The sequence below is a fragment of the Vipera ursinii genome, assembly GCF_947247035.1.
Source record: "Vipera ursinii genome assembly, chromosome: 5".
Classification (NCBI taxonomy): domain Eukaryota; kingdom Metazoa; phylum Chordata; class Lepidosauria; order Squamata; family Viperidae; genus Vipera; species Vipera ursinii.
Window position 1 is genome coordinate 75941913 of NC_139518.1, and position 22476 is coordinate 75964388.

General features: G+C 40.7%; 1 protein-coding gene across 2 annotated transcripts in view; it reads left to right on the plus strand.

The window, feature by feature from the left end:
- Window positions 1-22476, plus strand: part of PRKG1 (protein kinase cGMP-dependent 1) — a gene marked incomplete at both ends in the record, with an annotated part of 850316 nt that overhangs the window by 94868 nt on the left and 732972 nt on the right. Inside the window, one exon of one of the 2 annotated variants that reach the window (XM_083364785.1) lies at window positions 11346-11673. The exons of the other annotated variant lie outside the window; for it this stretch is intronic. Coding sequence (XP_083220911.1) covers window positions 11366-11673 — 308 coding nt within the window. Of the gene's footprint in view, window positions 1-11345; window positions 11674-22476 lie in introns of those variants that run through there. 2 annotated transcript variants of the gene reach the window in all.

Here is a 22476-nt window from a genome sequence, read left to right on the forward strand (position 1 = left end):
GGTTAAGCAAAAAACAAAAAATGGATTTGCCATGATAATACATATTTTCTTTTTTGCACATGATAATAAATGCAAGGAGGCTGCTATTTTATTGTGATCAATTATTATTTTTTTGAAAAAGATACAATTCCTTTAATTAATGTTTATGGCCTCATTTTGATGCTTGTGATATAGGCCAGGATTGTATAAGACACCTTGTCTTTTTTAACCTATGACTTTTGGATAATTGATGGGCATTTTAATGTAATGAGTCATTTCCTTAATTGCCAATTGGAAAGAAGTCATTAGAACAAGAACAATTAAACAGAAACACTACTTTTTATTGTCTTCATTTGTTACTTATCCCTTCCAGATATTTTGAAGAAAGTGAAATGTGCCAAGTATTCAGTGAATAAACTGTCATTTTTTTTATTTATTTGTTTGCCAAGGGAGATCTAATTTAATTCCGTTTTTCTTGAAGAGATTTTTACAGTCTGGTTTTTCTCACTTTTCCATTGTTTGATCTGAGTTTGGAAAGTAAGTGCATGTAATTAGGCAGAACACTAAAATTAATTGTCTCAATATGTGCTATATAATAATTCTCTTTGGAGAACAGATGTTGGTATTTATTGATAAAATTGAATCTTCTATACCAAAATTAATATACTTAGTTGATGAATCTTGAATCTTTTCTAGGTGTAGTATTATCTGGCCTAAATCTGAATTGAAGCTTTTGGGGGTTATTAAACTATAAAATGAATTTTCTTTAGATAGATTGGATAGTTTGTCTTTCATAACAAGTATGAAATTTTTCCTATTTAATGTATTATTTAGTAGGGAAGCAAGTCAGGCAACTTCATTCCATCTGCAATTTTGCTTCTGTGATTATGCTGTTATGGGGAAATTCAAATCAGAAAACAGCAAGCAATCTTTTTATTGGAGAATCTATAGACTGGGCTATAGACTGTAGGTAGTTATTATACTTTTTAAAAAAAGCTAGCTCATTTAAGAAATAAAATAAAATTAGTAGGCAACAAATACTGATATTTAATATTTATGATTGATGTAGCCTTCATAGTTCCAGAGAAATAGGTGCAATGAAAATTGAGAGATTGCAGAGATTCTGCTTAAAAAGTATAAAACAATGGCAAAGGAGTTTAGCTCTTCAGAATCAAATGTCATTTGGTGGAAAGGCCAATGCTTAAGCCAGTGTTTGGATAGAAATGGCAAAAAATCTTTAAAAACCTATAAGGCTCAGGGACTGGGTAGCTTGAAGACTTCCTATCTGAAGTGAATCTGCCCAAACAATGAGGCTAGAGAGCAAAGCATCTCTAATTCCCCCAAGGGAATTCAGCTAAACCTTCTCACTTGTCTCAAGCTATGGAATGTCCTTAGGTAAGTGGGAATTCTAGACTTCATTGTCTTCATGAGAAACCCAAACAAAGGGTGGGAAGCCCAAGACAGGAAGTCCAGACAGAACATGGCAAAACCAAATGACTCCAGGCTGGCAAAGGATTGAAGCAAGTAGAAGGCTACAGATATGACCTTGGAGAAACTATTCAGAGGCAGTTACAAAAGCATACTTTAAGCTTGGAGAACAACAACAACAAAATATTAAGAAACTCAAATTGTCTATGCTCTAACTGCCTGAATGTAAGAGAGAAAACAAACATGAGCTTTCAAAATTTTGCACTGTAGCTTGTATCAATAAAATAACGTTCCAGTTGTATTTGTGAATTTAGTTTCTTGGTCTGGCCTACACACAGCAAGGCTGTGTACTTTCTCTTTATTTATATATAATGATGGAAGTTAGTTTGGAAGATGCATGGTTTCAAAATTGAAGGAAGAAACATTGTCATCATGCTGATGACATTAGTCAGATAGCTGAACATGCAAATTATCTGTATGCTCTAGTCAGTGCTTTTTTTGTAAAAGAAAAAGGTGCTGGAACTCACACATGTCATACAACCTGCCTTGCCTACCATACAAGGTTCCATCCAAAAAAGGTGCCGGAACTCCATTCTGAGCGTTCTGTGACAAAAAAAGCCCTGGCTCTAGTAATGAAAGTGGTGGTCTCCTTCTACAGAATAAAACATGGCTCTTGGACAAAACATTTGGGTGACATTAAGATCTGACTTAGTCCTAGTTTATTGCACTGTTATTGTTTTTGTAATTTATACAGTTGCCATTTTACAATGTTTTAAATTTGGTTTTCGATTATTGTATAGTCCTCAATATTTGCAAGAATAGAGTGGCACAGCCATGAGTGTCCACCATTCTAAATTTGACTAAATTTCCAAAGCAATGTTATGCCACTGATGCCTGTTCAAAAGGAGTATAGTTGGTCTCAAGGCATGACATTGATTTCATCAGACTGATCACTCAGACACATTATTTTCTTTTCCTCCACACATTGGGCATTAAAATGTTAGTGAGCAAATACATAAATAAATAAATTGATGTTAGATAAAAAAACTTGATGTTCACCACTGTCAAATATTTTGATTTAGAGGTAAACTTCAAATCTATCAGTCACTGTAGTAGGACAGGCTGAGCCTGGGGCAGAGTCAAGAGAGGAATTAGCCTGGAATCATTGTTTTCACAAGCAGTCTAAGTCGAGCCCCTCTTGAATTCTGTTAAATATTAGCTAGTGCCAGTGTAGTGCTGACTGTAAGTTTATTAGATTCTTGTGTATAGGCATGCACAATAAATCAGTTTAATTGGAACTTATTGTATGGTCCCAATTCTTCGTACCTGACAGTTATTTTGTCTGGGTATTTGGGATGAACAAATGCCTTAAATTGGCAATCAGTGGCCCTTCCTTCATATCAAGTTGCCCCTAGGTAGGCAACGGACTTTTCCAAAACACTGTGACTTTAAAGCCCTTTAGAAGCATTAGTGTAAGTAGTATTCTCCCGTCATACAGTCATAGATTTGGTATTAATTAGCTTCCTTTGAATTAACCTGAATTTGAGGCTCCCTAAGCCAAAGAAAATATGCACTTGTAAAGTTGCTGTGTAGCAAGCATTATGTATTAGGGATTAGGCAATATGCTTTACAACAAAGAGACAGTTAACCAGTGGCAACTGGTGACCTCATCTGACAGGAAGTAGCTTATCTTAAGACGTAAACTAACATATGTTTCTTTTTTTATTATATATGCTCATTTCCAACAGCAATCTTAGCAATCATAATTTGTGTATGAATTATAGATGGGATAAGCTTTCAGTATATATTTCTATACCCTGAGTTGTCTATTAGTTCCAAGACACAAGGGTATGTGACTTTTTACAAATCTCATCATTCATGACCTTTTATGCATCTTATGCTGTTGGAAAAATATGATTCTTCCATGTTTTTTCTCTGAATTAACATTCAAGAACCTATGCGTCAGAAAATGTTTCCATGATATTTGAGTAAATCAGCATATGATTATTCTGAAGAAGAAAAAAGTGACATCAGAATAGCACTCACCTTTTTTTCCCAGCAGTTTCTTGAGCTTGGTGAATTTTACTGAAAAATACTGTGACAGTAACTGTTCAATGTGTGAATCTTTCACGTAGAGAGAGAGAAAGATATTACTGTCCATCAGTGGCAGAAATGAATTACGAATATTATCTCTAGTTCTTTATCTGTGACTTTTGTTTTTGAGAGAATGAAACAATTCAGCTGCAATTTATCAACCATTTATAAGCTTGTGTAGACTAGCAACTCCAACGTCCTTGTAACTTTGCAATATCCACAAATCTGTTAATTATATATTGGAATCGTTACCCAAGCATTTATAAACGCTGAACAGGAAAGAAGAATCCTAAAATATGCCACTCAACATTTGTCTATAGAGATTCTGAGTCATCCAAGTCACGATTGTCCCTAAGGTGCTTTATTTTTTTTCAAATGGCAACTGGACTTTCTTTGTTTTTCATTGGAGACCTTTAGCTCCTCATCCAAGAAATCAGAACTGAAGAAGCTTTTTGCATGAGAAGTGAAATGTCTGCAGGGAAAAACAGAGAAAGGCCAGTTGTCTTTTGAAAAAAAAAAGCACCTTTGGGACGACTCAAGACTTCTTTCCAGTCTGACTTTGTCTCAGTAAAAAATATAGTTACCTGATGCTGTTAGAAAATCAAAGTAACTGAGCCAGTCATTGGATATATAGAATGTTAGATATTTATTTTAAAAAACTTGTACTTGTTTATATTTTTTCTTACTTTTTCTTTCTAATCAGTTCATGCAACTAAAAAAAATAAATCTCAGAGAAAATTTTAGCCAAATCTACATTTGCTTTCTGATCCTTTGAAATAAATTGTGCATCACTTGAAAAGCAAAAAAACAGAAAAACCCCAAAACTATACTTGAATTCCATTTCATCTATTGTACCACTAGTGGTATATCTAATTTGAAGTTATTCATTTGGAACTCTTTACGATCTATTTGTATCCTTATAATACTGTCATCCAAACTGCTCACCTGGCTCTTTCTTGCATTTGAAAATAATTCCCAATACAATTAGACATGCGCAAAAACTTTTTCATAGTTGTTGTGAAAATAGAAATGCTGTGGCATTGCGAGAAGAGACTATTTCTATTTGCCTGCCCTTGATCCAAAATATGCATGTTTGTGTGTGAGATGAATCTGAAATATGCACGTGTTCATTCTCTTTTTAATTTGCTGAATTTATTTATATTCACAATGTGTTTACGGCATGAGGAAAGTTTGTGCAAACTTTGGGTTTGAAAAAGCTGTGAATGGAAAAAAGATACGGATGTTTCAAACAGATTTTGGATAAAGTACTTGGAGTAATTTCATAGATTGAATGAAGCAAGTTATTCTGAGGTTACAACCAACTCTGCGTCACAGAGATCTACACAAAACAAGCATGACCCTTCTGCAGCTTTTCTTTTCCTGCTACAAATGAAACCCGTAAGATCTTCCCAAAACTTGTGCTTCATAATGCATTGACATCATAGCAATCTTTCCACCAGGATTCACTTCACAGCTTCCCTGCTGAGAGCCTTTGGATGAATTATTGATTTCTGTCTTTAGCTCATCTTCTTTATTCTGTAGCATTTGAGGCAGTTAACAATGAAATCATATTAGTTCCTACATGTAATAATAAAGATGCAAATCCAGAAAGACCCTGAAATCACAACAAAACAGAACTGTTCGAAGTCCCTGCAAAGTTTCTTTGCAAAGCTTCATCCAAATAAAATGGATCTGACTTGGCACAGTAACACAAAATGAGAAATCTTGGCTCTATCGTAGAAAAACAAGCCGGTGTTCAATTGCTTTTATTTTATTAACATTTTATTTATTATAAAATTTATATGCAGCTCATCTCACTATAAAGCAATGGTTATGGCCATCACCATAACTTGTTTTTTTTTTTTGGCTTCCTCAGATATCCTTGCCTTTCTTCATTCATTCTCTTTTTGCTGTTTGCGTTGGAAGAACAGAGGGAAATATACTTAAATGCTTTTTGTGTAACTGTGATTTATAAATAAGAGAGTTTAGTTGGTATGCAGATAAGGGATCCCTTAATTTTATAAATCAACTACTTATTTCACAAATAGTTATTTTAATCAGTACAGTAATTAGGCTACATCATTGGCCAAGTGTGATTAGACACACAAGGAATTTGTCTCCGGTGCAAAACTTCTCGGTATACATGCAGAGCAACAGAGTAATAATAATTATAATAATGATTCCAAAAAGAGGGTATAGTAAAGAAGATGAGAAGGATAATAAAAATACTACAGCCATACAGTATGGGTACATGCACTTAGACATAAGACAATACTATGAGAATTAGGTGTTCAGAAGAGTGATGGCACAAGGGAAAAAAACTGTCCCTGTGTCTACTTGTTTTGGCAGGCAATGCCCTATAGTGGGGTCCCGAAGAGAGGAGTTGAAACCGTTTATATCCAGGATATAAGGGATCTTTAAATGTTTTCTTAGCCCTCCTTTTGACCTGTGCAATACACAGGGCTTCTATGGAAGGCAGGCAGATTGCAATAGTTTTTTCTGCAGTCCTAACTATCCCTTAGGGACACGGTGGCTCAGTGGGCTAGGATGCTGAGCTTGTCGATTAGAAGGTCGGCAGTTTGGCGGGTCGAATCCCGAGTGCCGCGTAACAGAGTGAGCGCCCGTTACTCGTCCCAGCTTCTGCCAACCTAGCAGTTCGAAAGCATGTAAAAATGCAAGTAGAAAAATAGGGACCACTACGGTGGGAAGATAACAGCGTTCCATGCGCCTTTGGCGTCTAGTCATGCCGGCCACATGACCACGGAGACGTCCTCGGACAAGCGCTGGCTCTTCGGCTTTGAAACGGAGATGAGCACCGACCCCTAGAGTCGGAAACTACTAGCACGCATGTGCGGGGGAACCTTTACCTTTTTAAAGGAAGCTATGAAATTCCTGTTATACTGTAGTTTCTAAGAATCTGTATTTATTACAGGTTAGCATAAATTCTTATGGAAATTCACATTGTTTTTGCTTGATGTTACCAGCTATGTGAGGGTCTGATCACACTTTTATCTTTTTTTTCTCCTCTTGGATGACTGAAAACTATCAGAGCATGATTTCGAGAAGGAAAAAAAAAACATTTAAAGGAAAATGGTTAACCTGCTGTTCTTTTTTGCTGATTCTCTAGCCAACAATTTAAAAATATTAAATTAATAATAAAATACATGCATGCTAACATGTCTTGGAGGCTGAATCGAGAGCTTTCTATTTTTTGTTTTGAATTTCTGAAGACGCCTTGTTCTTTCATCAAAATGCAGGATGTACCTAGCTCTTTTTTTTTCTGTGCAGGAAAGGCCAATAAGACATGATTAGATTTTTCCTCATAAAGCCTGCTCATGCAATCCATGCCCATTTTCTGTTTCCAACACAACTTTTTCCCCCCCCTGAAAACTCCTCCACACAGAAGAATAGTATAACTCATTAAGCTTCTTTATGAGGCATAGAGCAGTGCTGTGAGCTTAAACACTGCAAACCACTGATTTCTTCAGGGACTTTTATTTTCATTGCACAATTCCCCCTCTTCATACGTTCATGCCCATCCCAGCACACTAGTCTGCTGGGCATATGTGAGATGGATGTAGGAGTTTGACATGGGTTAGTTCTGAGAAACAGCCTAAAAACCAGCATGAAAACTACAGGTAGTTCTCGACTTACAACCATTTGTTTAGTGATTGTTCAAAGTTACAGTGGCACTGAAATAAATGACTTATGACTAGTTCTCATACTTACAACTGTTGCAACATCCCCAGGGTCATGTGATCACAATTTGGGCATTTGGTACCTGACATGTATTGAAGACAGTTGCATATTGAGACATATTGAGGGCCATTTATAACCTTTCCAGCCAGCTTCTGACATGCAAAGTCAATGGGGCAAGCCAGATTTGCTTAACGACTTCCATGATTCGCTTAACACCTGTGGCAAAAAAGCTCACAAAATGGAGCAAAACTCACTTATCAACTGCCTTGCTTAGCAACTGAAATTTGTAGGTCAGTTGTGGTCATAAGTCGAGAACTGTCTGTAAATACGCAAAGTGCTTAGCAATATGAATGATGCAAACTGCTTGGCTGGATCTTTTCAGAAATCTGACACCCTCCCCAGTTGCACTGTAAGTCCAATCAAATGCTATAAAAACTCATAAGCAGAAGTTGATGAATGACCCATCCTGTTGTTTGCAGGCACCGTAATATCTTTTCATGAAGCTTTCTATGTTCACTGGTGAAGGTACAGATCCGTGTGTCCTGAGGATTATGTTTCTGCTCCAACTTTGAGCCCTGCATGATATGCATGTTCTAACTCTAAACCTAACCCTTGATTACCATTCATTTCTTTAACGTAACAGGAGAGTCAAGTTATGATAGCCAAAATTCAGAAAGACACTATTTTAACACTAACACATTTGATTATACAGCATAGGTTTTATGAGGTGGCTTGAATCAATCCGTTAAGCTACTCCACGTATCTAAGGCTTGGCTGGCTAAATCATATGCCTTATATTAAAATGCTTGAATGTCTTAAATGCTATTGCTGGACTCTGAAATTTGGCATTTCCTCACTGTAGCTGAGATAGCTAAATTTGTCAAGTGATCCCCCTGAGAATATTTTGGCTCAGTCAATTTATTTATTTATAAAATACCTGCTCTTCATTATTACCATACTAACATCAAAGCATAATACAAAATAGCATTAAAAGCCATAGCATTATAACATCTTAAAACCAAGATAACAGGAACCAAGAAATGCATAGCAATATAGATTCAATTAAAAGCCTGGTTAACAAATTAAGATTACAGCTGGTTCTGAAAACTTCTAAGGCTTAGTGACAGCTTTAACCATATACTGCTATTTTTCTCATGGTATTATATCTGCCATGACTCATGCAAGTTATCCCTTATTATTGTGGCTGAAAGTGGATCACATACGTTTGGTAGTCACTCATGTCACTTGATCATATGATTCTGTTTTTCTCTCTATTTAAATATACAGCATATATTTGAAATAAAACAGAGAATGTTGAATGGCCCTAAAAGCAGCTTTGTACTTTAATCATGTGGTGGGATTTGCAGTATTATAAATGCATATCAAGGCCCAAGGCAGAAACATCCTGCAGAACTTGAAAGGTGTAATATTGGTTGTGTCTTGCATGGAGTTATTTTTTGCCTTTTGGCAAAGTGTATGTACTGTATACGCTCTGTCACATTAATTCAGGTTTATCCCTCTCTTCTGTTGTTACAGCAGCCTTGTTGTTGCTTCTCTCCAATATAAAATCTTGACTTGCAGGTGGGAATGAACCTTGTCCAGGCCAAGAAGGATCCAGGTGCAGAATCCAAAGTCATACATGATTTGCTGGGAAGGGGACAGCGGAAGTCTAAATGAGTCTGGATCTGACACTGAAAAACAGCTGCACCTGTTTCTTCTGATTATATCAGGGGGAAGGTCTGGGCCCAAACTTAGCAAAATCGAGGCAAGTTAACTTGCAACCATGCTGCTGAGCTTCCACACTTGAGACTCAGAAAGATAAAAACCTGAGGGCCAGTGGCCTTTTTCTGTGGCATCTCCGTGGGCTCAGCCTTCATCTTCCAAAAGCCATTTAAAATGGGAGAGCTTTCTCATTCTCACCCATCTTCAAGCATCTTTCTCACCCCTCCCCTTCTTTCTCCCTTGCCACAGTAGAGTGTGTGTGCGTGTGTGTGTGTGAGATAATCAATTGTGATAGGGGACCTCCTCATCTCCTAAGCATCTTGAAGCTGGTGGATTGCTGACAACTGGTTCTTCCCCCATTGTTTCCCCCAAGCTCTGTTAAATGAGCCATTAGGTGGTTGGAGAAAGAAGAGTGGCAAAGCTTTTTTTGGGAGGGGGGTTGTCTCTCCAGGCAGTTTCCCCAGTGTAACGCCACCAGATACATTGGACCAGAATAACAATGACAATCACACCCACTGGCAGATGCCACAATCCAGTTTATCTGAAAGCATCTCCAGGAAGAGGAAGGCTATTCTAGAGCATACAATATATAGGTCAAGTTATGATTTCATTAACTTTCTTTAATTGACCACCCTCTTTTTCTGGCTCCATACTGAATAAATGTTCCATTTTGACACTAACATTTGCATTGGAATCATGTACAAGGATCACATTTCCATTTGGACTCTGCAACCCGCAGCTCCGGAGCCGCATGAGGCTCTTTCAGCCATCTCCTGCGGCTCCCAGTCCTCTGCCATGTGCAGTCCCCCCCCCAAAAAAAAGTGGGACTAAAAAAGTTCAACCAATCAATTCAAATATGCAGGGTAGGTGCATATCTCGCCTTGGCTTCACTCTTCAGTCAAACCCTGTTTTGCGCATGCGTGCATGTACGCGCATGTGCACACATTTTTTGCGACTCTGTTTTTCCTTTTGTGAGGGAACCGGTTCCGAGTGGCTCTTTCACTGTTTCAGGTTGCTGACCCCTGGCCTAAGTAATGGAACCGGCACTGGCCACTTTTCACCCTGCCGGTTGTAACCCTCTTAATCTCTCCTTCTCCATCCTGCGGATAAAGCTTCACCTGCTTTAGGCAGGCTTAGAAAGTCTGTCAGCGCTGCGCCTCGCTCGGCGGTGCTTAAGGAGAACGAGGGGCGCGCTAGGCAGTTGATAGTCTCATCTCTGCTACAGGTGAGGCTGTCAGGAATAGTTTTTGTTGTTTTTTTGGGGGCAGGCCCGCATCGCCTTCTCCTCTGCCTCTCCGGCGCTCATGAGAGACGCGGCTCCTCTCCTGCCAGGGGAGGCAAAGCCTCTCCTGTGGTAGACACAGCATCCTGACGCTGCTGCTGCTGCTCTTGGCGGATACGCACGTACGGACGGCGTGGCGGATCCATTCTGGGCGCGGAAGTTCTGCCTTTAGCCCGGCAGGCTGTTCGGGGCAGCCCGAGACGCCGACTGTTGTTGTTGTTGTTGTTTTTTCTCCTATGGGGTGGGGGTACCGAAATGGGAAGCCCGCCTCGGGCTGCGTAACTAAGGGGGAGACTCTCCGCCCCGCCAAAACCAATGGCTCTAAAACGTCTCCGCTCCCCCCCCTCACCTCCCGCCGCCTACCCCAAACACGCGCATACACACACACACACACACACACACACACACACACACACACACACACACGCACGCACACCCCCTTGCAAACGTGGCGTGCCGTTTGGGCGGGAAATGCCTGGAACGCGACAAAGCCCACCCCCTCACCTCCCGCTGGCGGGCGGGCTGATGGGGTGAGAGGAGAGGCGGAGAAGCAGGCGGGAGCCGAGCAGATAGTAGCCCTGTGAGGGAAAAGTGCCGGTGCTACGGCGTGCCGCAGACGCCCCTCGTTCGCCTCGCTTCCCTCCTCCCGCCGTCTCCTCGGCGCTCTCGTTCGCTCGCTGTCTCTCTCTCTCTCTCCCTCTCTCCAGTCTAGCTTGACGCAGGCGGCAGCTCGCGATCGCCCTTTGCGAGCCCGCCGTCGGTGAAGCTGGGCGCCGCTGGGGCGCCGCCGAACCAGGATGGTGGTGGGGCTTCTCCTTTCCTTCGCCTAGCTCCGCCGAAGCGAAGCGAAGCAAAAGCGAAGCGGCGGCAGCGGATTCTTCGCCGAGCCAGGCTGGAGGCGTGCGTTGAAGGGCGAACGGGATCTGCTGGCGGAGGTTGCGGCGGCGGCGGCGGCAGCAGCAGGTCGCTCGGAGCAGCGACTGGCAAAGTTGGCTTGAAGTGGGACAAGCGGCAGGCGGCGGCGGCGGCGGCTACTCGGTGGGGCGGGGGGCAAAGTTGCGACGAGAGGAGCGGGGGGCGCAGGCAGGAGCCCCAGGGAGGAGGAGGAGGAGGAGGAGGAGGTGGTGGTGGTGGAGGAGGAAGAGGAGGTGGAGGTTGAGAATGGGGACGCTGCGGGATTTACAATACGCCTTGCAAGAAAAGATCGAGGAGCTTCGGCAGCGAGACGCGCTCATTGACGAGCTGGAGCTGGAGCTGGATCAGAAGGACGAGCTGATCCAGAAGCTGCAGAACGAGCTGGACAAGTACCGCTCCGTGATCCGGCCCGCCACCCAACAGGCGCAGCAAAGCTCCACCACCTTGCACGGCGAGCAGAGGACCAAGAGGCAGGCCATTTCCGCCGAGCCCACGGCTTTTGACCTCCAGGACCTCAGCCATGTCACCCTGCCTTTCTACCCCAAGAGCCCACAGTAAGCCGTTGTGTCCGTGTGGCGTCCCTGTGGTGTGGTCTCGCTCTCCTCCCCCCTTGTATCTGTCTCTGTCGCCCGTGCTCTCCCTTCACTCGCCCCGGTGGATCCGCCGCCTGCTTTCCATGGCTTCTCATCTCCAGAAAACGCTTCTCCCTTTCCCGCCGCCCCACTTTGGCTCTCTCTCTCGCTCTCTTTCTCTTTCTCCTCCCCCCCAAAAAGCCCTAAACTCTTGGCATCTGATGGGCTGCCACCTTTCCAAAGCCACATTCAGCCTTCAGCATTTCTCTGTGCTCTTGTCAGGTACCGAGGTACCTCCGTCCCCTTCTGGGGGAGGAAAATTTCCCTGGAGTATGAAAATGCTCTCTCTGTTCCCCTCTTCCCAAATTGTCACAACAGCATCGTCAGACTGGCTCTACCAGCGTGGTATGTGTTTCTGTCTGGTTTTTTTTTTTGGTGGTTTCAGTTATGGCTTCTTGCCCTGAATATAACTGGGAACTGGCAGTTTGGAGGTAGAAATCAAATTCCCTAACCTGAAGATTTGGGAGTGGGGATGTGCGGGTGGGGATTTCCATTCATTCTGTCTGGGAGGCATTTATTTATTTAAGGGCAGCCAAGACCCTGGCATCATCTTAAAGACCATCGGGTTTCTTTGTTAGAGTAAAGAGATGGGTAGGTTTTAAGATGCCTCAAGACTCTTTGCTATCTTTTTGTACAAGAGACGAACTCAACTAACCCTCTGGGAAACGTTGACTGAAGCAAAAGGCAATGTTTTTGCTAACATGCTTGCCTGTGAGGCTTGTTTCCTTTGGTGACTGGGCACGGACAGGCAAATTTCTGTAGAGGAATTTCTGGTGTTGTTTTTATTTTATTTTAAAAAATGACCTTTTAAAAAGTGATCTGACACCTTTCTGGGCTGTTTCTGTGGAGTGCAACTCCTACACATCCAAGGGACAGGGTGGGAGAATGCTGCCACCAAACTATGATTAAGTAGGATTAAACAGAAAGCAGATGTAAAAATGTCACTTATCTTTTTCCTTCAGTCACTTTCTCCTTTCATTTTCAAATGAGAGTAGAACACGAAAGGCTTATATACAGCCGTTTCCTTTCAGCACTTTGTTTCTTCCTGCACCTGAAAATACAGAAGTTTTTCCTTCCATTTCAGAGAAGAGTTTAGCTTTGCTTTAATCCCTCTCACCTTTGGAGTGGTTGCTTTTTCTCTCTCCTTTTTTGGTTGAAAAAAGGCTTTGAATCACTTTATTCTTTCATCGTAAGCATTGTCTGCTATTCCTTACTGGTCTCTTGGGGTGGTGGTGGTGTAAAATAGCTGGAAAACAGCAGAAATGCCTAAGATCATGGCTTACGTTTCTCAAAGAAAAAAGTCAGATCTCTTTTGGCCTCCACTCTCCTTCTAATCCTAGCTATGGAGAGAGGCTTGTTGCAATGATTTGATAATGAGGGGAAGACATGCTGCACACACTTTGTATTCCTCTATTACTACATCACGTGTACCACTTCAGCCTTACCACACCAAATGTGCACCGTGCCTATGACAGTCTGAGCATCTCTAATGAGAAGGTGGGTTTTGTCTATGATCTTCCGTACCCCAGGACTAACCTTGGATTTATGCTGCCAACTTTGGCGTTCCCCGCTCATAATTTAAGTTGTCCCTCTGGCATAGCATTGCCAGTGCAGGATTTCCTTTTGATTCCTCTGCTTTCACTGTTCTACTGTTTCCTCAAATCTTTGTTGAGCTTTTTCAGTGATGCCTGCCCTGCTTCACAGCTCATCAGGCCCAATTGGTGGAGTGAAGCTGACAGGGTCTTTGAAAAAGGAGAGCAGGCAGTGTGGGGGGAAAGTTGTTCTTTTTGACAACCAAGGCGGGAACGTCCTGAGTCTCACCGTCTGATGTGACACAGTGTGCATATCTTTGCCTTAAAATATTGGGAGTTGTATCTTTGCAGTGATAGTCAAATGATGTGCATATAATTGTCTTGAAAAGATACACACTTACTCAGATTAAATCCCACCAAACTGAATGAGATCTACTCTGAATAAACATGCTTTGGAGCTTTCTAAACATTCTTTACAGAATCGTACTAGATCTGTTTTTAAAGTATCCTGCATATTAATATGCAATAGTTATATAATAACATACCTAACAACATGAGATGCTGCTTATTCATTATTCATTGATTGGGGGAATCTCAGAATTACCAAGCATTTGTTTATTTTGAGAAAAGGTTTGATCTAACATACCAAGTCATGTATTTCAGTGTAATATGTGCCTTTATTCATAAAGGTGAACAGATGCCGTCTTATTCAATACTATCCATCATTATTAGCAAAATGAATCTGCATCTGCAACAGTAATAGTCGTGTTTCTACTGTTAATGACTGATAAAGGATAAAATTTTATCCTGGGCATAAATCTAAACTGGAAGCCTAGGAATTATAAGTTGGTAAAGTAATCTTGAAACTTTCCTCTGACTTATTCTTGCATTTATGTCATGATTAATGAGTTTACTTAAATCCCCCTGGCTGGCCACCACTGAAATAGAATGGTTGATTAAACTAGACTTAGGAGAGCATCCAGCAGGAATCTTTACGCTTAAATTGTACAGTTATAACAGTTTCACACTAAACCACAGAAAAGTATGCCAAGCTCACATATGCGGCTCAAGCTCTTGGTGTTAAAAGTGTTTTTACACAGGCTTAAGTTTGATTCATAAATCTAAAATTGAGCTCAGTTTTTGGCAATGATAAGGGCATTTGTAAAATGTTGGCGCTGACTGCAAGGAAAGTCAATCGTCAGCCCACTCCATCTTTGCTGTATTGCTGTTCAAACTACTTGAATAATTTCTTTCGTTCGGTGCAAGTAATGCCAATCTGGGTACTTAGTGGGGCTATCAAACAATTGCTGTGCCACCTGGATAGCTGGCAGAGACATTGTTTTGAATTCACTCAGCACATTGAATGGTTTAGGCTCTGAGTCTGGAGGATGTGATGAGGATAAAACCAAGGTAACATTATCAGAGAGGCCGAGAGAAACATTACATTTCGTTTTCCAAGATGCAGATTAAATCACTGAATTGTAAAGGTTCACACAGTTAATAAAAACAAAGATTTTTCTCACTTCGGTGTTATGTTCCACTAAAAGTACAGAAGAACTAACATTCTGTTAGAACAAATGCCCCAATTTACATTCCATTCTGCTGAGACATGAAGTACTGTGAGATTACAACACTGTACATGCTTCATAATTGTAGCCAGGAATAACCGGGGCAAAGAATCCCCAGGGAATGGAGAACAGATTTGTTCTCTTTCCCATCTCCTAAATGTCCTTAATGTACATATTTTTAATGCATGACTAATGTCACAACTTTCCTTTCCTCAAGTGTTTGATAAAATGTTCTTGTGGCTTTCCTGTGTCCTGTTGTGATTTTGGTTTCTTTTAACTCCTTTTCCCCCCTACAATAGTCATGACATTTAGGTAGATCCTCTGGCATTTGTTCTGAGGACTACAGAAAAAGAGGTCCATTACGTTGGATGGATAGATCTCATTTGGCCACAAATTCCTTCTTCTGTCAGATTTTTTTTTAATTGGCGGTCCTGCAACCTCTAGAAGATATCATATTTAGTTTTTAAAAAAGTAAAAAGGTAAAGGAATCCCTGCAGATTATACTTGGCTAGTCGTTGCTGACTATAGGAGGTGGTGGTCAACTCCATTTTGAGGCCATTGAGCGAGTGCTATCCAGTGACATTTTCATGAAATGGTACCTATTTATCTACTTACATTTGCATGCTTTCAAACTGCGAGGTGGGCAGGGGGCGGGGCAAGAACAGAAGCCTGCCCCGTTTCAAACAGGTCTCAAACCTGGGCTACTGACTTTCCAGCCAACAAGTCCAGTGTCTTAACCGCTGAACCACTGTGCTGTCCATCTTATCTAGTAGGATGACTTGATTCTGTCTGAAAACTTCTTTTTCTGTCTCAAGCCATGATCATTCTCATAACTCATGGCTTGAACGCAGAACATCTTCATGCAAAACTTTGCAGTTTCTGGAAGACCGTGGCTACATTAAATTTGTATTTGGAGAAGGGAAGAAGTTGTAAGCTACACCTTCTATTATGTTTGACTCTTCTGTGGCATCATGCCGAACGTATGGATTGCTTTAGCAAAATAATGGATCAAGTCATAAAATGTAAGGAAGAGCAAAGAGATTGTAACAATGGGTTCAGAAAGTGGGCAGAGAGAGAATGAGAAAGAGAAGTACTTTCCATCAAACCTCTTTGCGGGATAATGTAGGCAGCATATCATGGTGTATAGCAGATAATGGGAAGATGGAGAATCAGCAGGAACTTTTTATACCAAGGGCAATTTTTAATAAATTTTGGAATTAGAAGAAAATTCAAGTGAGCGCCAATATCACCCTCATTTTGAGGAGTCTAGAGATAACTCACAAGTCCATTTTTTTTGGTTCTCTTCAAACATGTGTCTTGGCTTCCGGATCTCTCTCCTCCTTCTGGCTTGAATGCTTCAGAGGAAGGGGAGTAGGGAAAAGCAGACATCTGCTTCAAAATCTTTTTCTATTGGTTTACTGATTTGCATTTTTGAAAAGGACACGTTGGAAGGATTGTTGTAACAAATCATGTTTTGAAGCTTTTTAAATAAATTTGATTAAAAATATCTCTTTTTATTTTACACTTGTTGTCTGAAGTGTTCTGTGGGGAAAGTTAAACCTCGAAAGGAGACATATGTCATTTTTCACAAGGCGCTAATTTCCTTTTATGGCTCTTATAAACTGCCATGGATTTGATATGGTAATGATGAAAAAGCAAGCATGCTTAAAAAACAACAACACAATGTACATGAAAACACAAAGTCTTTAAGGATGTGAGGGAAACTGTGAAGATTTCCCCAGTGTAACGCCACCAGATACATTGGACCAGAATAACAATGACAATCACACCCACTGGCAGATGCCACAATCCAGTTTATCTGAAAGCATCTCCAGGAAGAGGAAGGCTATTCTAGAGCATACAATATATAGGTCAAGTTATGATTTCATTAACTTTCTTTAATTGACCACCCTCTTTTTCTGGCTCCATACTGAATAAATGTTCCATTTTGACACTAACATTTGCATTGGAATCATGTACAAGGATCACATTTCCATTTGGACTCTGCTTTTAGGGAGAGTTTTCTCTCTTACTGATGGTCACTTAAAACTAATAACATAGCAGAATTAGAGAGGAACCTCATTACAGCAAAGCTGCATAAATCTTTTTAAGTAACGTTTTTCTTTTCTACAATGAGCTACTAACTGGAGAATAAAAGCACTTTGTCCCTTCCCTGAACTAAGGATTGTTTCACATTAGCTAGTTTTATTGTGTGGATTCAGTAAAACAGTTCCCACTTTTGCTGATCGAGGCAGATGATTATTATGAACCCGTTAGATCGTTTGTTCTTTCCTGAGAAAGAATAATTTGCTATAATACGATTTATAACAGGTAAACTTGTAATAGCGAAGCTGGCTATGTAGATTTTCCTCACTTGTTTCTTTTAAATGTATGTCATAAATCAGGAACACATTTAAAACAAGAGTTCTCTTTTAACTATAGCTATTTTTTAAATAACTGTACTATTTATAATTCGATTGCCATCCAGTCAGCTCTATTCAATTCAGTGGAATTTTCTTTTCAGTAGATATATACAGGACTGTTATTCAGAAGTAAATTCCACTCATTTCTGTGAAAATAAATAAATGAATGCCTAGGTATGCGCACCATAAAAATGTCTTTGAAACTTCCTCTGCAAATATTCAGTCATCAACAAACATAAGTTGATTTTATTTCATCAAGTTGGTTTTATTTCCCATTTGAGATACTTTGCTGACATTTTCTTATAAAGCAGGACTTTTGCCTTCTAACTAAGCCTGGAATGCCAGACCTAAAAGAAAAGTGATTTAGAAATGCTGACCTACAGACTTCATACCAAATGTTGGCACAGACTTTAGACAGACATGTATGAATGGAAGGTAAGATGAAATTGTTTAAATTGTATCTGCAAGATACAAAGAGAATTTAATTATCTGACGGAAAGGTTAAATTGGCCAGATAGGTAAGATCTGGACTGGATCTACAGTTTCTGACACTGTCAGTTGGTAAAGACGGAGTAGCGTAAGAGATCTTCCATGTGAATATGCAGCTACCTGCAGCATCTACTGGATTTGGACTTGACTGAAAAGAAAAGAGAGAGCAGGAATTATAAATGCCACATTACATGTTTCTTGTTATGATAACACATTTGATACAAGAAAAGTGGCACCTTATTCCACAGACCCAGATAGTGAATTTCTGTATCTGCCTTCGCTAAGTTGCTGCATTAGTTATGAACTTATTTTCTGCTTCCAACATGATAGAACATTCCGTGAAGTCTGGCCCCTCAGATGACTACCTATATAAATGACCCAATATGCCTTTGGTAATATTCCACAATTGGCATAATTTATTAGGGCTTTCTGATGCCTTCCAGTTATGTAGGCTGATGATTCTTATACTTACTAGCCATTATGACTTTGATAATTGCCGTCAAACAGATAAGATTTCAGGGTACGGAAGGCCGATTTGTATAATTCAAAGCCGTCCTATATTGTGCCGAGTTCCAATCTCAATTCTACACAATTTAATTTATGGTCTGTATTCAAATCTAATTATTAGACTTCCATTCTCTACAGCAAGACAGACAGTTCGGGTTCTGTTGTTAAAGATTTAATGGAAAATGTAATTCATTATGTGGTACAAAGAGTAATAGCATTTGATTTTGTCACTTCAAAATCTGCTAGCTTAACAGTGTGTTTCCTGTTAAGGAATTCATTCATAAACAATTATTTAAAAAAAAGATTGATGAAACTAACATCATTAAGTTAACTTCCAGATATTCTGACTCAGCTTAACACAGCAAAAGGCTTGAAGAGCTTTATGTTATAAATGAATGAATAAATGAGATTCAAGGTGCTGGTTCTTACCTATAAAGCCCTACATGGCTTAGGCCCGGGATATTTGCAGGACCGTCGACTGTCAGGAACGTTTTCCCATCGCCCTGTGCGCTCACACAGAGAGGGCCTCCTCAGGGTGCCGTCGGCCAGACAATGTCGGCTGGTGACCCCCAGGGGGAGGGCCTTCTCTGTTGGGGCACTTGCTTGGTGGAATCAACTCCCCCGGGAGCTCCGGATGGCCCCGGACCTCCGGTCCTTTCGCCGTGACCTTAAGACATATCTTTTCCAACAGGCCGACCTGGACTGATGATAATGGGTTTTTTAATTATGATTTTAAATGTTTTTATTGGTTTTAGTGGGACTTTGACACAATTTAATTCTTATTTGTATTTATTTGTATTTTATTGTTGTTAGCCACCCTGAGTCCTTCAGGAGATAGGGCGGCATATAAGTCTCATTATAAATAAATAAAATAAAATAATAAAATAAAATAAAATAAAATAATAAATAAATAAAATAAAATAAAATAAAATAATAAAATAAAATAAAATAAAATAATAAAATAAAATAAAATAAAATAAAATAATAAAATAAATAAGAAACAAACAAAATGACAATCCAAGTGTAAACTGGCAGGCTCTTAACTTGAGACGCAGGTCTGTGCTTTTCAAATATTAATTGCCCACCCTCTTCATAGTTACTGGGGAACTGTTTGAAGGTTTGTTATTGGGGCATGTTAGTTTACAATAGAATATTGCTGGAAGCGACCTTGGAGGTCTTCTAGTCCAGTCCCCTGCTCAAGAAGGAAAACTTATACGATCTCAGACAAGTGACTGTCTAGCCTCTTTTTAAAAATCTCCAGTGATGGAGCACCCATGATTTCAGGAGGCAAGCTGTTCCACTGGTTAATTTTCCTCACTGTCAGGAAGTTTCTCCTTAATTCTAGGTTGCTTCTCTCTTTGGTCAGTTTCCAACCATTGTTTCTTGTCCTGCCCTCTTCTTTATGGCAGCCCCTCAAATACTGGAATACTTTTTTTATATATAATTGGATTTTATTGGAGAAGGGCTGACCTCTTTCCCCAGTAGAAACAGACAGAGGAAAGGAGCATCACTCTTTTTCTGACTGCTGTTTGCTCATAGACATTTTTTTTAATGCTCCCTTGTCTGTTGAGTAGTGGAGGGTCTCCACTGTATCCTAGCAACGCTGGGCTAAAAAACGCTGGCCTTTTCCCCACCTCTGTCTCTTCAGTTGCCTTGATTGTGTCAGTAGGGTAGCAGGGCTGGGGGTTTGGGTAAGTCAGCTGAGGAGCGAGGGAGAGCTCTTAACTTGGGATGACAGCTCTGCTCAATATGGCAATTTCAGACTGTGAGGTCCAGTTGGGTCCTCCTAGTCCTCGCTCCTGCTATGGGCACCCTGCGTGATGAGGATTCAGCTACGTGTCGGCAATTCAAACTGTGCAGCCTCTGATCCAGACTGTGCAGTGTAAGGGTGAGCTGTCTCTTTGAATCGGCTTGCTTTCTCTTGCTCATTTCTGTCTCAAGGCAGATTATATAGTTTGAGGGATTTCCACCTGTATCGTGTAATGCTGTTTTACTTCATTGACGTGTGTGTGTGTGAAGAGTAAGCAAAAGAGATGCCACTGGGTATTAAGTCCTGTAACTTATGGGTCAAACAAGATTAGCCTTGAAAAGAACATGATGAATACTCCGGATGACTGTAATTGTATAATTTCAGCTCCCTTAAATTACAGATAGTCCTTTCTAGTACCTCATGTAGACTTACAACCACAATTGGGACTGGAACTTCCATTACTAAGCAAAATGGTGTTTAAGTGATTCAAGCCTGATTTTATGACCTTTTTTTGCTGCAGTCATTAAGTGAATCACACAGTCATTAAGCACATCCGGCCTCCCCGCATTTGGCTTTGCCTCCTGGGAAGGTGGTAAATAACAATTACGTGACCACAAAGATGCTGCAACATTTGTAAGTGCGAAGAGTGGTCATTCAGTAAGTGATTTTCCCCCCCAATGACTATCTTAATTTCGAACAGTCATTAAATGAATGGTTGTAAGTCAAAGACTATCTGTATGTCTTGAATGCAAGTAGCTGAAGGTTTTGGATGGGGGGAGACTCAATTTCCTTCAGCTATGGAAGTTTAGTCATACGTCAGTCATGACTTTGAGCCAGTCATTATATTCTTTACAGGGTTGTTTATCAGGGGGGAGGGGGGGAATGGGAAGAGAAACTGCTCCATGGGTCTCTTCACACTCCTGGTAGGATATAAATCTAACAAATGATAATAGTCATTAAACATAATTTGTTTGTCCTGCTTGTATGCTAAACTCATCCAGTTAGCTATTTATATTTTATATTTAAACAATTTATAGATCAGTGACTTTGGGTGATGTACAAAGATTAAAATCACCATTACAACTCATAGGACATTTTGGTTAAAATACTACTACTGCTTCCATTCTGTACTGAAAGGATCTGCTGGTGACATCACGGTTGCCCAGTTGGAGGCTTCTTTGTGTCTCCATGAAGTGGCCCATCTAAGTGGCACCCATTTATCTACTTGCAGTCACCCGCTTCTGAACCACTAGGTCTGCAGGAGCTAGAGCATGTGATCAGAGCTCACCCCACCCTGTGGCAGCAACAGGGTCTCGAACGCGAGCCTGCTGATTATCAGCCCAGGGTTCTAACATCGTGAACTACCGTACTCCTTAATTGGTTAGTTAAATTGGTTAAAATGACAACACTCCAAACAAAAAGTCACAAAAAACAGCCTTGCTTAATACCTAGGTCAGGGGTAGGCAACCTTGGCTCTTTTATGACTCGTGGACTTCAACTCCCAGAATTCCTGAGCCAGCCATGCTGAGGGGAAAGGGAGAGGTTTCCAAGCTGAGCCATGCTGGCTCAGGAATTCTGGGAGTTGAAGTCCATAAAAGAGCCAAGGTTGCCTACCCCTGACCTAGGGAAACAACTTTATGACGGGGTTGAGGCCATTGGCATCTCTGGAGAGATGCTGTTGTGCAGGGCAGGCAAAACCACAGAGGAGACATGACTCTGGGGTCCAACAAAATGACATTGCTTGATGAAGGGGACCTGGAATGTACTCTCCTGCTAGACTTGGTGCAGCATGCAGAAATAAAGGAGGAAAAGCAGTCCCTCCAGTAGGTCCTACGCCATATAGGGCTTTGTTACCTGGGAATAAGCACTGACATACATTTCTTAAAGTAGCATATTAAAAGGGTGGTCATGGAGTGTTCTCTTGGCTGGAGGAGTTAGCTTTTGCTCTGAGGTCCCATTCTGGTTGGGAAGATTGCAGAGAATCTGCTTGGTGTTTTTTACCCCGTATTTTTCTATTATCCAAGCTTATTTTTAGTTATTTGAGTGCAAAGAAAACAAGGTAGTTGAGTTCAGAACCTCTAGTTCTGTGTTGCTTTGTCCCTTTCTTTTGTGGATAGCTCACACGTTTATTTACCTATGAACTGGGCATTTAAAGATTGACATTGGTAATTAGTTTCTTGGTTCATTTCAAAGCCCTTTCTTGATGTAGGCAGCATTAGAAGTGTGCTTTGATGGCTAGACAATATTTTCATGTTGAACTAATGGTGGTAGGGTGAAACAGACTTCTTTTTTTGCCCTCTTACCTCCTGCATTTATTTTTTACTCTTTACTAATTACTCTTTTTCAGCACTCTGCATAATGCTGCTTACTTTGAAAGGGAATCATGAGATGTGTAAGTATGGGTGTAAAAGTCTAAGAATCCGTGATAAGCCTCCTCTGTGGCAGGGAAGCCCTGT